At 39.3% G+C, this 17,649-nt stretch overlaps 1 protein-coding gene across 1 annotated transcript in view; it reads left to right on the top strand.

Moving 5' to 3' along the window:
- The window catches only part of LOC146319271 (rho GTPase-activating protein 26-like), a 129,618-nt gene extending 111,969 nt beyond the window's left edge, over positions 1-17,649 (top strand). Inside the window, exons 21-24 of the mRNA XM_084729868.1 lie at positions 7,367-7,402; positions 7,537-7,647; positions 9,828-9,919; positions 14,672-17,649. Coding sequence (XP_084585994.1) covers positions 7,367-7,402; positions 7,537-7,647; positions 9,828-9,919; positions 14,672-14,760 — 328 coding nt within the window. The 3' untranslated portion in view covers positions 14,761-17,649. The remainder of the gene's footprint in view (positions 1-7,366; positions 7,403-7,536; positions 7,648-9,827; positions 9,920-14,671) is intronic.

Genomic DNA, 17,649 nt, shown 5'->3' on the forward strand with positions numbered 1-17,649 from the left:
AGCCATCATGTATTCATGTCATCATTTCTACAAATAGAAATGCACTCTGAGGACAGAAGCAGCTCGGTTTATTAACCAACCAAACTTGTCTTCTTTGTGTCGATGTAATTGATAATTGTATATTATTTTCATTGTGAAAACAAAGGGATAATGTTCTGCTCAGTCACACCACTGTGACAACTGCGGCCGCTGAAATTTACGATGCTCATTATTGAAATATTTCTGAGAGCTTTTCACACCCTTGTGTTTTTTCTGTAGTGCAAACTTGACATTTGCGGGGCATGCAGGTCGCGCGGGTTTATTTTGCCAACAGCTTTCGAGCAGAAGACGATACTCTTCTATTTAAGAGATCTTCCCAAGGTTGAAAACCTAAACTGTATTTGTCACCTTTAAAAAGACATACTGTAAAAAGAGATTGCATGCTGTTGTTGTAGTGCACCAGCATTTTAACTTTTAGTTGTGGTTGTATCAGCACATTAAATACAAACACACGTCGTATTAATTTGAGATTTTTGTTTTCAGTATCAAAGCTGTAAAAATGTTGATCACTGGTTACATGTATTGTCTATAAATTTTCGATACATCCTATCACTATAGGCAGCTTCCACATACATCTTTGTGAATTGATGTCCTGTCAGGTAGAAGAAGGAGAGACAAGACATCAGTTTAATTAAATCAGCTGTCAAATGTGCTGTGAGTGCGATGGGGAAGCTGAACTCACCTGACAAGATGGCTGACTTTGTAACCTGTAATATTTATCACTTTATTTGCACGATGCTGGCAAATATAAGGTCTTATGTGACAAAGAAGAAAATTCAATCTTTCTCCAGCAGAGTAGGAAAAAAAACACTATTGATTTACATGTTCCATCCTAGTATCTTGATTGTCAGCTGGAAATCATCCCTCCGTGTCTCTCCTCCTGCAGCTCTGCAGAAGGGGCTAGACAGAAGGGAAAGGGATTGAATCAGAGGAAGCAGATGAGAGAGAGCACACTGACAAGCAGTGAGTGACAAATGGGGAGAGAAGGTGGATTGCTGAGACAATCGTTCAAGCTGACAGTTTAATAAATATATAAAGAACACAAGCACAACTTTCTGCTGTTTTGCCTTTAAAAGGATAGTTTGGATTATTTGAAGTGGGGTTGTGTGAGGTACTTTTTTATAATCAGTTTTGGCTCGTCCCCAGTTTGGAGGAACAGAGAGGAACACCAGCAGGGAAGCTGAGCAATAAACTGCTGTGGACAGTGTCAGCATAAAACATATTTTAGCCACCTAAATAAGCAATATCAGTTTTAGTGTTTGCCACATTTGGAATATTTTTACCATTTTACCTTGCCATCAGACAGCCTTTTCCAACCTTTTCTGTTTTATAAACCAAATATCAATCTCTGTCACTCAACGAAACTCCTTTTGCAAAGTCATTAATTTTACCTTGGAGTTGCTGGTCTACCACTGCCTCGATATGTTAGTTTGTTTGTGTTATTGTGTGACTTAAGTGAATCCAACAACTAACTGTTCAAAACACAGAAGTCACACAATAAAATAAACAAACTATCTGATTGTGGCAGCGGTCGACCAGCAACTCTTGTGTCCTGCGTGGTAAGATGACTGATTTTGCCAGTGAAGTTTGGTTGGTTTGGAGAGAGAGCGATGTACTGTGAACAGGCTCAGCAGCAAACATTATAGATACCCAAAAAAAGAACCACCTAAAAATAATATTAGTTTAGTTGATATGGCAGCATGCACAAGCAGCAAGCAGAATTATCTTTTCCTCAGTTTTTTACTATTTTTTACTAGTGTTTGTGTTGTGAAATGTGCTGTGACAACTTTAGGTGTGCTCGAGCAGATGAACTGGGATGCCTTTAGATTGGAAGATGGGAATGTCGATTCAGAACTATCGACTTGTGACTTGCAGTTGCTTGCAGCATATTGATAAGTAACTCACACAACCCCACTTCAAATCATCTGAACGTCGTCTTTAAGTTGGAGGTCTAAAATACGAAACAAAATACCATTGAAATGAAATGCAAGAAAGAAAATGTATCCAGTTCTGTATGTTGAAGAACAGATAAGACCCACATAATGGCTTAAATATGCTAAATTAAGCATGTTTATTCAGTTTTATCATCCTGATAGTTATTTGTACTGCAGCTCATGTACCAGTATTGCGATGTCAAGGAAAAAAAAAACAAAACAAAATAAACAAACAAAAATAACAGGTCGCTTTCACAGTGTAGCACTGAATTAAAATGATTTCAATTCTGTTTCCAGTTTCTTTTGGATATCATGTCAGAGCTCCATCTGCTCAACACTCACCCTAAAAACATTAGAGTTGATGAGATTTCATAGGAAGAGATTTATTTTACAAAGTCAGTTCTTTAAGTCCAACATTCACAAAATGCGGTCGGCTCAAACATCCACCGTCGGTGCGATTCAGTGGAAATCTCCGAAACAGCCACTGTGAGTGAAATTGTTTTGATATCTGCTTCCAAGGTCAAGAACGAACTCTCCACCTCAAATTCATCACTCTGTCTGTATTTGTCACTTGGCAACATGTGATCGCACTGCAGAGTTAAAGCCGGTATTATCTGCCGGAGTGCATTGTTGGCATCAACAGATGGGCTTTTTACTGGATATGCAAAGAACATACATTTATCACCTCTCGTCTTCGTGTTTTTGAATGAGTGACAGTATTATCGGTGGTCATTGATGTGGTTTGTTCCTAAAGAGAGACAGATCTTGATCATCCCAAATCTTGCCTAAGGGTATAGCAGTGTCGCTATGGCAACCACATTTTGCGTCATCAAAAAAGGGAAAATCTATGTCTAAAAAAAAAAAGGGCCCTGCTTTGAAAGAGTTGGTGGTATGTGCAGAGTGGTAGATAAGAGGAGAAAAGCACTAATGCCTTTACCTGGTTCACCTTTATTCTGTGAAATAGCAAACAGTGAAAAGGGAATGAAATATCTCACACTGACAGAAGAATGGAGTAATACTCTGCCTTTGCTATTCATGTGTATCCATAGTATCTTGTTTTTTTTTTCAAATGAGAAGCCTCAAAGCTGCTGTAATCAAGATTTTTATATTAACATTGGATGAAATGATGTGAGTATAATGTGAAAGGGATTGTTCAGGATTATTGTGTGACTCTGTACAAGTTTTGAACCCTTTAGCATCTTTCAGCATGTTGTTTGGGTACAGCACCAGACAGACAGCAGACAGACAAAGTGAGTGTCCAGCTGCCGAATATAGTAGAGCGTTTCACTGCTGGAGAGCCAGACATACTTCTCAGAAAATGGCAGGTGAGCAAATTAATGTTAGTGGTGGCCCGTGTTTGCTGGATATGTAAGTAAGCAACTGTTTACTAGCACCAACCAGAGTAGATGGTAGTCAACATGCCCCAGTTTGGAGAAGTGGAGAGGCATACCAGCATAGGAGAAAAGCAATATACTGATGTAAAATCACTGATTTTGCCGATGGAGTGTGGTCAGTTTGGAGAAAGCGATATTTGGCTTATATAACAGTGGTTTTGTATTGGAGATGGCTGCACATGTAGATGCTGCAGATGGTAGTTCTGTGAAATATTTTGCTACTTTTCTCCTTTCCTCTGTCATTTTTCAGCTCTATTGCTGAAACGTGTGTCGCCTATGACAGATATATACTTCTAAGTGTTGGAAAAAGAAAATGTGGGGTTTGGATTAAAGAGCAACAGACCCCGAAACAATCAAAAATGTGCAGATGGCATCTTTCAACACCCAGCCAGGTGACCTGGAAGCACTGCTGCAGACCACCCCAAGGCAAGAGGAGGTGAGCAGAGACAAGAACCATACTCCAGCTTTGATCTAAGGCTGCTCCTGGCTAATGTCCAGTGAAGGAAATGAAATGGATGCAATAGGACTCAAGCTGGCCAAGCAACAAAAACTCCGAGACTGTACAAAGTATATTTTCTAATATCAATACATTGCTGTATTGTTTTCACAATGCATTTACAGAACCTTGTCTCTCTCTGAAGCCAACTAATGATGCACTGACTTGTTTGTAGAACCCCAATGCTACACAAAGCCTATAGAAACACCTGTAAAAACTTCAGCATAGAAATGCAATCAAAAACAAAAAGGACAGCTGTTGTTTTTCCTGATGTAACTGTATTAAAATTACAGCATAAAAATAGATTGATGCCAACTGTAAGGAGTTCTCCAAGTCTGTTGAATAATTGAGATTTCTTTCTGGCTTCAGGGGCAGTATATACATTAATTATGTGGTATTTTTCACCCCAATAAAAACAATTAAAAGGCTACCTGGAATTATTTCTCTTTTTCTAATTATAATAACATGTTGAGATTTCATTTTGTCGTTCTCCTGCTGTCAGCATTACCAGGTTTTGTTTGAATGAAAGAGGGAGAGCTTGCTTGCTGTTGTTACAGAGTGCGCCTGGATGACATATTTTTACTTTTACATCAATCCCAGTTGAGAGCAGGTTTCCTTCTGTGAAGAACACAGCGTGTGGCCAATTGTATTTTAGAAAAGAAAAAACAGCAACAGCTGACTTCAAAGCTACGCTTAGCCTAAAAGTAACAAGTATCGACAACCTTCTTAGAAATGTAGTGGAGTCAAAAGTACAGTATTTGTCTTTGAAATATACTGGAATGAAAGTCAGAAGTTTCCAAATACTCAAGTAAAGTACAAATACTCAAAAAATGTACTTAAGTACAGTATTCAAGTAAATGTACTTCGTTACTGTCCACCACTGTGTACAACCGAAGGTCTTCATTATAAGTGGCAATCAGAAATCTGACCATTTAGCTCAATTCTTGCAGGGATAATTGAGGCAGTCTGAGTGCGAACAAGTGTATTTTAAACTCAATAGACTGATGAGTTAAATCTATGGATCTTTAGGAACCCTGTTGTCTATACATCCCTTTGAAGAACAAGAAAAAGGCTCAAGAAGAACTTTTGAAGCAGACAGTTGAGAAAAATTCCTTGCTGTGCAGTATATGAACGTGACAGACAAGATCTCTTATAGAAGATTATCTGTATAATTGTCTCCAGTTAGAGGTTATTAATAATGGGCAAATGGCTGAACATTAAGCTTAATTAATGAAGCTAAACTTTGCTTGCATAGCCTGTCAAGACCATCTCAGTATTATTACAGGTCATATTGGGCAGAGAAATAAATTAATGGGGCGGCAGATGCTGCAGAAAATCTCTCTGAGTCTGAGACACATGTCGACAGTCACGATGCACAACAGCCTGGCTGAGTTTTTGCCAGCGCTGCTTTGTGAATGCAAAGTGGTGGGCGTTCTGTTTCCTCATGACTCTGCTGGCCTTGTGTATGACAGATTTTTCTGTGATGGATGCATCATAATCTACGTAAATGTTAAGGACTAAAAAAATACCTGTCAAGGAAATTTATCTCAAAGCAAAACCTTGACTTTACATAATTTGATTGACTTATTACGCCTTTCGTTGTTTTCTCACTTCCATCATCAGGATGCCTCTCTGTCTGTCTTTCACCTCCCATTCGAGACCATCATTTAGCCTTAAGGGCAGCCTGTGATGGATATCAGCCTGCGTGTCGTCTCTGAGAGAGAAACTGAGACTTGAATGATCAACATGGTCGATGAGTGTGTGTTTGGCTGCTGACTGTGTCAGTTCACCTGCATCTTGCAGCATGAGATTAGATGGATAAAATGACAAATGGATTGATGAAGGCACCTAGCTTGTTCAGATAGAAGGGTGAATTATATTTTACAGCATCATGTTGACTGACCATTTTGAAAATTGATTAGATTACTGTTGATGCACACTCGTCCTTGGAAAGCTTGGAGTGAGTCCCGCCGCAACTGTGTGTAATTACAATTGACGAGGCCTGTTCAGTTATACAAGGAGACAAGTTGATTTATTCATCATTTTACAACACGGTCGTATAATGAGATTTCGATGTAGTTCTCTGATTGGTTGATTGATTTGAATTGGCTGAAGAGACGAAATTAAAGGGAGAAAATAGAACAAACTAATTTACATGGAGGAGTTCTGAGGATGAATTAAGCGGCGTCACAGCCTGAGGGAAGAAGCTGCTGTGGATGGTTTTACTGACCTGCTGCAGCTTCTTCCTGTCCTTTGCTTGCACATCTCATGGCAGTTTGTGATGTTTCCAATCAGGATGCTTTCAGTTGCTCCTCTGTAGAAGTCAGTAAGACCTTGACATGCGAATTTTACCCTTAAAGTCTCTTAAGAAATTCATCCGTTTTTGAGCCAGGGTGGAGATGTGCGATGTCCATGACAGGTGTTCTGTAATGTTGGTTTTGCTGATGTTGAGCAGTAGATTGTTTTCTGTGCACCACTCTGCGAGACTGTTGGATTAACTCTGGATACTTTACATTTATTTAACATGACAGTCTTTAGAAGAAGTAATTTCAAAATATCGGTAAAATAAAGAATATTGTCTTTTGCATAGTGGCTGCACATGTGCAACCCTTTTCTCCCACAACATGTGCTTCTCTGCACCTCTCCAATATTGGTGTGCATTCCTCCCTCCTACTAATCCAAACAACTGGACAAGAAACATACTGTATACAAAAGTACAGAAAAAAACAAAGCACCTGTATAATCCTAGAATAGATTAGCTTGTTGTTTTAATAAACACAGTGTTTCATTTAACATCTGTTTTTTGATTCCGTCCGACTGATTCAGCCTGAATGTAAGTGCCTCTGTGATTAACAACAGACAGAACCAAAGAACGGGCTAATTAGTCTCACTCGCATTTGAGGAAATTTCTTATTTATGCTTTATAAAATAATATTTATGAAAGATCAAATATTAATTTTATTTGTAACCATGTTAGTCTTACCAGTGGCGATGTTCCATGTCTGTTACCACTTTCCACAGATGCAGTAATCAGTTCATATGTTGACCAGGTACCAGAATCATATTAGGGTCAAGCGTTTCCATGTGGTGACTTTGCTTGTTCACCACAATGTAGCGTTTTCTTATTGTGGCTATTAGCCTTCATTTAAGATTATTTTAATCAGGGCTGGAGCACATTAAGTCACTCTCACCAGCCACTGAGACCTATTAGGGAGTCTCCTTGCAGCTAAATAATTTGGGTTTTATTTTCTTTTTTGCTAAGCAAGCTGGGAGGTCTTTTCTGCAGACTTGTCATTTGTTCTCGTTTGCTGTAAAGCTGCGGCAGGTAGTCCTCAGTGAGAAGAGAAAACCCCTCAGTAACTTAATCTCTCTTCAGGGTAATGTGTTTAAATTAATATGAGGTTAGTTATTACAGTCCAGAAATGTTTTGCTACTTAACCTTATGGCCCGTTGATTAGAATGGATTACTTTATCTTGGTTTTTATTTCATTTTGTGTTTCCAGGCTGAACCCAAAGAGTCGTAGCAGCATCCCAACCAGGTATGAAAACCGCGTCTTTTTCTATGAACATCTCACTGGTCGCAGCTGATAATGTCCAAAACTGTGTGCGTAAAATCTGTATAATGCTACCAATATTATTAATTGCACATTTTTTGTGTATATGTGTCCATCAGTGCGACGTCTCCCAGCCCCACGTCGCCACGTTCCCCCTCCTGGCCGATGTTCTCAGCCCCGTCAAGTCCTCAGCCGACATCCTCCGCCTCCAGCGACTCCTCCCCAGTCAGGTTGGTCCACATTGTTTGTGTAATGATTTAATCGCAGCTTGTCACTAATTACAGTGAAGCACTATATAACAGTAGTTGTACTGGGAAACTAGTCCTCAGCTGTAAAAGTGTGTGACAGTGTGCAGTGACAGTGAAGAGAGGAAAGAAAAATAAAATAGCTCAACAATGTAGTTGTCAAGAAGTTGGACTTCTGGAGGTGTTTGAGTGCCTGTAAATTTAATTTAAGCACTCATTAAGTACTATTTAGTAAATTATTTGATTGCTGTTGGCAATATGCTAATATCCTGTGGAGGTTATGGTTTTGATTTGGTTTGTCTGAAAAACTACTCGCCTGATTTTCATGAAACCTTTTGCAAGGGTGTATCACAGGCCGAGGAAGAACCCATTTAAGTCCATGTCCAGTCATATTTCAAACAGTATAAAATACTCTGCAAGAAGTAATGAATTGGGTCTGATGTTTTTTGTTTTTACAAAATAAGTTCAAATATCTTGTTAAAATGGCTTACATATAGCTCTACACCTTGCCTTCATTTAGTATTCAGTGATTCATGGATATACTTATAGTCACACCCTGTGACACCCACACCTGCCCCTAAGTAGTTGCATCTGGCTTCTCCCCTGTTTTGCTAGCTAATCATGGTAACTAGCTCCATCTGGCTGAAGGACTCCATTACAAAAGTTACATTACACAAACTACGCAAGCTTTCCAAACTGAAGTTCAGTTTCAGCCTCATGTAATCTTACTACTACTACTACTAGTACTACTACTACTACTACTACTACTACTACTACTAATAATAATAATAATAATAATAATGATGATAATAATAGTAGTATAATAAAAATATCAGACTCAAATTGGAACTGGAAAAAAAAGATTGCTACTTCTCTATTCATAATACTAAGTTTACACAAAGAAGTTGTCTATTTCCACTTTGAAGTGAAGGGTGTGTTGCAACTAAACATACAGCAAAACAAAACAGCCACCTCAAACATCACTGGGGAAACATAAAGCTGGTATGTAAGGAGTAAACAACGACTGAACTGCTGGCCTTAGCGGAGGTCTTTGCTCTCCGAGTACTCTTCTGGTTTCCTTGAGTAGCTCTTCAAAATTCATCATTCCAGATGTATTGCCAGTTTTCTCTGAATGCATGAAGAACAGCAAGGTCATTCAAGAAAAAAAAAAAACTCTTCAGCCCAAAGACTTACTGCTGTGAGTGCAAGCACCAGTCGTGAAGTGGATCATGACTTCTGTCCTTCTCGAAGAAAGAAGGGAATTTAAAAGCTAATATAGCATCTTGAATCAATGATGTACTCCAACTTTGCACAGGTCAGGCGGCAGTTATGTTATATTTGAATTCGATAAAAAAATGCACATTAGTTGGATGTAGTTATTCAACTCAACCTTGGCAGACAAACAGTCTGGTCTCACTTTGCGTTGGTTTGCACGCTAAAAACACCAGCTTTTTCCTCAGCCGCTAGCACCTGCATGACAGTTTCCAGATTCTGTGGCAGAAATTCATTCTGTATAAACCACAGGGATAATGGAAAATGACTTGTAACAGAAGAGAAACGGTAGTTTCAAAAGTGCAATATTTAAGAATTGGCCACCTGTTAAACTGAAATAGGGTAGCAAGTGCTGGAAACTGTAGCTGTCAGCTGTTAGCTTTTTGGCACAGTTAGCCGTGTAGCTAGTGGTCCAGAACACTGGTAGCTAGCACAGGTGCACAGGTGGCAATAGGAGGTTTTGAGGCCCTGGGTGGGGGTGGTTAGTATGCTATCGCAAGTAGATATCTCTGCAACACACTACATAGACATCTTTGACATAACATCAAAACTGTTATTTCTTCACATTCTGTTGATAATTTGAGTTAATTTTTAAAACTAAATTCTTCTATACTGTACCTTTAAATTTGATATACATGGGCATTATGTGTTCAATAAACCACTACAACCACACACAACATCCTTATCCTTTGGGGCCACTTGATACTTATAAAACACTTTATATAAAGTAATGACCTGTCTGGGTAACTTCAGGTGTTGCTTTACTTATCTTGGTGTGTCTAAATGAAGCAATGTCTCAAACAGAAAGCTGTCTGTTTTTTTGTTTTTTTTCCCCCTGAATCAGTCCAGAACCTACGGCCTCACTGTCACTGTCATTCTCTTATTATCTCCAGTATTGTGGGCAGGAAGGCTCGAGCGCTGTATGCCTGCAAGGCGGAGCATGACTCGGAGCTGTCCTTCATCGCCGGGACCATCTTTGAGAATGGTGAGTCAGGCTCTGAGCTGGCCAGCAGAAAGGAAAAGGGAAAGAATGTGGGTTGGTGTTTGTCTAGAAACAAACTGTTACTGTCAAAAAGCAAGAGTCAGCCTTGAGAATTTGTTGGACTTAATTTAGCCTTGGTGTTGGATTTCATTCTTAGGGGAAATATGTCAGAAATACCCAAGCAGTTGAGGGGTTTTGCTAAAAAAAAAACGTATAACTGGAAGGCGTTTAACACCATTTTCCCTTGACTCCCATTTTTATAATGAAATTGAATGGTTATTTCTCCCCAAAGGTTTTCCTTCAGTAAAGTCTGGTGGTGGAGAGAGGGAAGTGCACTGTAGTTGTACAAAGAAGCTCTTTAGTTTACTACTTGCAGTAAATTACTGCCTGAATCCATAGGTTGAATGATATATTATTCTGTTTGTAAAACCTATTTTTATCCAGCACTTGGCTTTAAAATAAGCTTGGTTGTGCACTTGCTCTTATTGCACACTTCTCCAGAGGATATTAGAGGCTGGCAAGCAGATTAGAGTGTAACAGACGCAGTCAAGTGCAATGCATTTCTTTTGCACGCAGCCAAGAACTTAATGTCTTTCAGATCTGAGGAGTCATGTGTTCAGTTTTTGGCAAAAACAGTATGAAAGTAACCCTAGACATGCACACAAAGGATGACAAAGGAGAATATTGAAAATATTATCTTATTATTCAATTTTACAATGGCTTCCTCGCTTTTGTATTTCTTTGTCTTTCCTATTCTTTCCACTTCTGCTCTGCATAAGTGTCTTGATACAGACAGTCTCAGGGCCGTTTCCAGCCGAATCTCAGCTTCTCCAACCTTAAGCTCCCCAAACTCTAAATCACATTGATCTCTCCAGTTTTCTTTGGCTTAACTCGCCTAATGAAGACCAGACTTGCACAAATTTAAGGATAATAAAACTACTTATGCCGCTTTACTCGTTATCAGGCAGAATAACAGTTGATCTGTGTAGTTATCATGGTATGTTGTAAATCCCTGTGGGTAAACAGATAAACACACTCAGGATCTGTGGGATTCACTTTTTTGGTCACGCCTGTGGACACATGGACTCTCAGACCCCCAAACCCTAAATAGAGTTAGCTGTGTTCAGACTATTGCAGGTTATGTAATGCAGAGCAGTGTCACCAGAGCCTTTTGGGTCAAAATGTGACCTTGGGGACATGTAATCCCTACAGTGGTATCTCAACACCCCAGTCTGTCCATAGCAAGCCAAGGCTGGAGCATCCCAGCTGTCCCTGTGGAGCTCATACTGCAGCCGCATTATGTCTTCAACGGTCATATTAACTCTGTTACAGCGCAGTGTGTGAGATAACACTTTATTGGAAGGGGTGTGCATAAGACTGATATGACACTGTTATAGCTATATCATGTCACCTGTAAGTCTGTATGACTGTGTATGGCTGTTATTAATGCAAAGTTGACATTGTTTGAGTCGTCTTTGTTATGACAGCTTCACATTATCAAACTTAAATAAACTGTTTAGGTTTATGTTTTAATATTGCAGTAAACTGTCAAATGTGGTTGGTTTTGACACTGACCTTCATGAGACCATTATAAGCATAAGCATCATAAATATTTTCCTTGACCTCAACTACAGTTATACTTGTCACAAAGATGTCATTAATGTTATAAGGACAGTTTGAGGACAGTTCAGTGTCGGGGTGATTAACAGAGTTACCTGATGGACATATAGTGACTAGCTTGTTTAATTGTTGCTGAAGTTTGGCTAACTGTAATCTGCTGCTAACTGTAGTTAGTGTTAGCTAGTTCGCTCGGTTAACCTTACAGTAGTAGACATAAGCCTGCTGTTGGAGACTTCACTATTTTCAAAGTCCCTGGGAAACAATTACTAACCTTAGAACGAGCACACCTGGTCATTAACGTTACGAATGTCAACAAGCTAGCAGCTGTTACCTTCTCTTTTGTGTGAATTTAGCCATTGCCAGAGTTTGCGTCACTACATGCAAATGTTTCACCAAAAAAAAAAAAAAAATTCAACCATGACTGGTTTAGAGAAATACAAACAAGCCAGAACATTTTTCCCATATAGCAGGAGCTAGACCTTTCTCCACAGTGCTGGAGAAAAGTATACAAGGCTATTTGTGCAGGAAGCCATTCACATGGTATGTGCAGGTTATGTTTTCTTGGTTAATGTCCTGATGTTCTCAGATGATATCAACTTGATGACACATTTGACAGAGGCATTCATAAAGACTGCCTCAGGTTCATGACAGATGTCCTGTTGGTCTTATTCACACCCCTTCAAACAAACTGTTCAAGAATGTAAAAAATCCGAGCTGTTATACAGAGCAGAATTTCACCAGTTTTGATTCATCCTTTGATGCACAAACTGAAATCAGAGGAAGAGTTTTTTTTTTTACATTTGTTTAAATCAGGCAGATCCATTAAGATCAAAGACAGAGAACAACCTCGTGCACTGTCTCACATTCACTTCACATTTGGCGTCTGTCTTTGATGTAACTCTGTGGTAGCACGCTCTGCAGTGTATCTGAGTCGGATTCCCTGTGAGGACAAAATGTGGTGAACACAAAATTAATTTCTGCATCGGTGTTCCATTTAACCTCCTTGTGTTTTAGCCGTATCCTGCCAGAGGTCCTCTTGTTGTTTGGTGGATCTCTAACCAGAACATCACAGAACAATAATTTTAATTTTGGTTTCACAGCCCACAGCTTTACTGTTCCGGTTCAGTCTAATTCACCCCGTTTCCAGCTGTAGCAGGTAGCTGTGATAAACACACTGTGCCGCTGCCTCGGTGTCTGCCAGACTCCATAAACATGATGCCCAATTTCTCCATTATAAACATCTACTCCTTCTAAAGTATTATTAATGATTTTTTTGAGACTAAATACCAGACACTAGACCATTACTCATTCTGCAAACATTCTGCATTGATTTTAACTCTAGTAAACATGAATCAGGCAAACAAAAACAGATGTTTTGCAGCAGAATGGAAATTTCAAAGAACATGCTGGCTGTAGCATTGTTCCTTAATCTCTGATGACATATCATGAACAATTTATGATGTAATCCAGTAGATATATTACGTGTTTCTCCTTTAACTCGCAAAATCTGAAGTATATCTGTAAGTCTCCACATCAAAAGTGGCTCATTTAGTTTGCGCTGTCTGTGGCCTGACAATTTTCAATCCAATGTAGCACAATTTTATGTAACTGAATAAAAAAAAAGAGAGTTTGAAGTGACAAGGACAAATGAATTGGGTATAATTACGTAACGATTTTAAAATGATGGACTTAATTAAGTAGACTTCTCAATAACAAAACCACAGCTGCTTTGAATAATGTATAACCATCATTAGTTTGGTTTGATACCTTTTACCAAAATATAATTAATGTGGTTAGCTAATTCTCACCTTTGTCTACAGTTGAGAGGGCAGAAACACCTCTGTCTGGAGTTGACGTCTCCCATGTAAGGCAAATAATAAGGGCCCAAAGATGGAGTACTCCAAGTCTCCATCTTTGGTCCCATATTATTTGTCTTAAACACTCTCACATTAGGTTCCAGATTCCAAAATCTCCTACCATTGCTGCTCAAATGACAGGCAGCTATACTTCCTATGACAACAGTAATAACAAGCCCCTCCCTTGATGTCTCAGGGATGTGAAATATTGGATGACTAACACCTGTCTTCAACTAAAAGACTTTTAAACCAAAGTGGTCTTATTTGGTCCCCCTGACTCCACCACTGGTATAGCTGACCACTTTGGGCCCCTGGTGCCTAATTTTTACGCACATGCCAGAAATCTCAGTGAACTCTGTTGTGAAAGGTTATTTTTTTCCAGAAATATTGCCAAAGTCAAACCGCCACTCTCTTTTGATAACCTAGAGATTGTGGGAAAATTTCTTAATTTTCTCTCGGCTGGATTACTGGTGCTCTGTTTATTTGGGGATAAGCCAGTCATCCATGTCTCGCCTGCAGCTGGTGCAGACTGCTGCTGCTAGATTATTGACCGGTACCAGGAAGTGTGACAGCAACACACCCATACTGATGCCCCTCCATTGGTCACCAGTTAAGTGGAGGACAGAATTTGGGCTTCTTTTCAAACCAGCTGCTCTTAGCTGTCCCTCAATTGATGCTGAAGAAGACGAGCAAACAGATATTTACTGCAGACACTCCGAAGTGTTTTATTGTCGACCCATGGTCATCTCCTTTGCACTTGTCAACCTACAAATGTGTTTTTGCGCTTTGATATTTTAGATTCCTCAAAGAAGCCACCTTTGATGACAGCTTTGCACACTGTTGGTAAAATCTGAACCATTTCTCATAACAAACACTGAATGAGAAGCATGTCCAAACTTTTGACTGGTACAGTATATTATCTATACTGTTATCTCTAGTGCTACATACAGCACTTGCACAAAAGTGCTTTCTAAATAAACTTGATTTGATGTGATTTAATATTTCATGATTGCTAGCAGCTATTGGTGTGTGGTGCTGCCAGACATGTCCACTCAAAATATTTAGCTATGAGACTATTAGACTATTAGATAATGAGGAACATTTGAAATTGTTATTCCCCAGTTATTTACGTCTGTCTCTAAACACACATGTTCTCTCTCACATCTGTTTGTGTACATGCGTGTGTCCATATGTTTAGGTGCAACATATTTATGGTTATTTTTCCCTTTATCTTGTGACATTCAAACAAAACTCAAAGTTTTTCTTTCTCTCTCTGCAGTTCATGCTTCCAGGGAGCCCGGCTGGCTGGAAGGGACTCTAGATGGCCGGACGGGACTGATACCAGAAAACTACGTGGAGTTTTTATAGTCCAGGGCCGTGGAGAAGACTTGAACCAGATGATACAGGACTGGAGTTAAAAAACCAAAACTGGACTAGATTTGACCGCACACGACTGAACAGACTCTTGGATCATGACCTATACTGGACCGGACCATTGTTGATGAGGCCGTTCTTGTCTTGACTGGACTGGGAATTGAAACTGGACCAAACAGAACCATATTAAATGGATATGACGTGGAACGAAGCAGAGCAGATGGGGGGAGACCTATGAATTGCACTGGAAAAAAAAATAATCTCCCACTGTGGTTTATTGGATTAGTGTGGATGACTTCCCAAGTACTGGTGAAGATGATGTGGTAATGAATCTGGAATGTGTGTGTGAGTGTGTGTGAGAGAAAACCACTTGTATAAATGAGTTTCTGAGTTGTGAGGCTTGTGATTTTTTCAGCCCTTGCTTTATTACTTTGAACTGCACTGCCACTGCCCCAGCATCTCCTTATTTTATCAGCCAGAAATAGAGAAGATCTTCCTGCGGAGATGATGACAGGGAACATAAAACAAAGCAAGTGGCCTTTAACTTTGGACTTACTGGTTCACCTCCACACTGCACGCTGTTTGAATGATGGCTAATCGCATCGGGGGACTTGAGCTTTTAAAGCCGATTTAAATGATTGGGTTTTGTTGTACAGCTGTAAATGTGTTTGTGAGCGCTCGCTGTGGCGGTTTCGGTAATTCCCCAGGACAAGAATCAACCTGGCTAATGTTTCAGAGCTCTAGCTCAGCAGCGCGGAGCCTCAGGGCAGATCAGCACAGGATGAGGTCGCCTTGAAAACAGTTCGCCGAAAGGTCAGCGTTCGGTTTATCCTTATTTATAATGCCTCTCCCTGCAGAGCCCTCACAAGAAATGTGAAAAATTTCAAACAACCTCCACGAGCAGACCAGCGGTTTATAAAGCGGCATAGGAGCAACAGCTGATTCCTGCTGGTTAAAACAAGCCCAGCTGTGAAACCTCGCTCTGCCTCCCCAGCTTAGATATTTCCTTTGATTGTTGGAAATAATCGGATCCAGTATGGTACAGTGTCGAGTCACGGTTGCACTACTTCAGTCCATTCTAGAAATTTTTATCAACCTGGATTTGTATACAACGCAGAGCAACGTCAAGTTTTGATTGTGATCATCACATGTATTTATTTTAAACCTGGATCTTTTTCACAGAGTTTGAACCATCATGTGGAATCAATCAGTTGGTTTAAAGTTGGGATGCTGTGTAAAAAAAAAAAAAAATTGCAAATCATTCTCGAGCTCTACAGTACAAAGACAAGATATTTAATTTTCAAACCGATAAACTTTACTGTTGCCTATAAAAAAAAGTTTGGACAGGGTCATGTTTATCACTGTGTTGCGTCGCCTTTTCTTTTAACAGCAGTAACGATTTGGGAACTGAGGATGCTAAACTTTTGCTTGATTTATGACTTCAAGTGCTCAACAGTCCTTGTTGTGTGTTGTGCTTCATAATGCACCGCACATTTTCAGTGGGAGACAGGTCTGGACTGCAGGCGGGCCAGTCTAGTCTAACTCTTTTACAACGAGGCCACGCTGTTGTGTCACATGCAGAACGGGTCTTGGCATCGTCTTGCTGAAATGAGGAGGGACATCTCTGGAAAATATGTTGTCTGGCAGCATATGTTGCTCCCAAATCTGTATGTAGCTTTCAGCATTGTCACAGAAGTGACAGTTAGCTATGATGCCATGGGCGCTAACACAACGCCACAGATGCTGGCTTTTGCACCACCAAGAATTTTGGTGGTCCCATTTCTCTTGAGTCCAGAGGAAATGACATCAGTAATTTTTCTATTTTGCATCAGTCCATCTCAGATGAGTTTTGGCCCACAGAAGTCGGCAGTGTTTCTGGATGTTGGTGATACATGGTTTGATTTTATTAACATTTTACACAGCATCCTGACTTTTTTGAAAATGAGGTTTGTATTTTAAGCCTTGTTCTTTTTCAACTAGTTTTAACAATCATGGAATCAATTAGTTGGTTTGCGATAGATGCTTTATTCTTCAACAACATGGAGTGAGCAAACAGCTGAAGTCAGAGTCAAAATACAACACATAGCTGTCTGAGTCTTTTACGCCATGACTCATCACAAGGTTTTTTTTTTTTTTTCTGTTTCCACATACACTTACAAAGAAGATGCTAATAATGTAATTATCTGAAGAGGGCAGAGATTTCCATTTGGATTCAGAGTTATACTTACAGCCAAGGCTGTTATTCATAAGTAAATGAAATGCAGATGTGGTTTCCACAGAAGCTCAGACATTAGACGGAAAGAGAAATTCATTTTCACAGAATTGCTTAAAACTCGTGTGTACATGAAGGCTGGTCTGCTTTGGGGCTCCAACAAACATCCTCATTTCAAGAGTTAGAGCTGAACCTGTTGCTTGAGCCACTTGGAGAACGTCTGTATCAACTTTTCTGAAATTTTTTTTTGTTTGACTTCTTTTTTTTTTTTTTTCTTTTAGGACAGAATATTGAAAGAACATTTTAGCATTTTAAAATGAAAAACAAATGGGAGAGCAAAAAAAAAAATACTTAAATGTGAAATGAGACTACTTTGTTCATACCTGAACTTCTTATTTATGAGAGTTTCTTAAAGGCGCAATCCTGAACTGTATTCATTTTGAGGTGTTTTATCAACATTGTAAATAAATACACAGCATTTGATAAGGTATAATTTTTTTTTAAGTATGAAATTTTATATTTTGTATTTTTAGCATACTAACTTAATTCCTTAATTCCATCTTTGTTGCCCAGATTTTTGTATCATTTAAGTCTATCTACAGCCTTAAATATTCTTCCAGATGTTTGGTGAATTGACAAGATTGTGCAGAATTAAAGATAAGTGTTCAACA

This window comes from Lutjanus erythropterus, chromosome 11 (assembly GCF_056507025.1).
Source record: "Lutjanus erythropterus isolate fLutEry1 chromosome 11, fLutEry1.hap2, whole genome shotgun sequence".
Classification (NCBI taxonomy): domain Eukaryota; kingdom Metazoa; phylum Chordata; class Actinopteri; order Lutjaniformes; family Lutjanidae; genus Lutjanus; species Lutjanus erythropterus.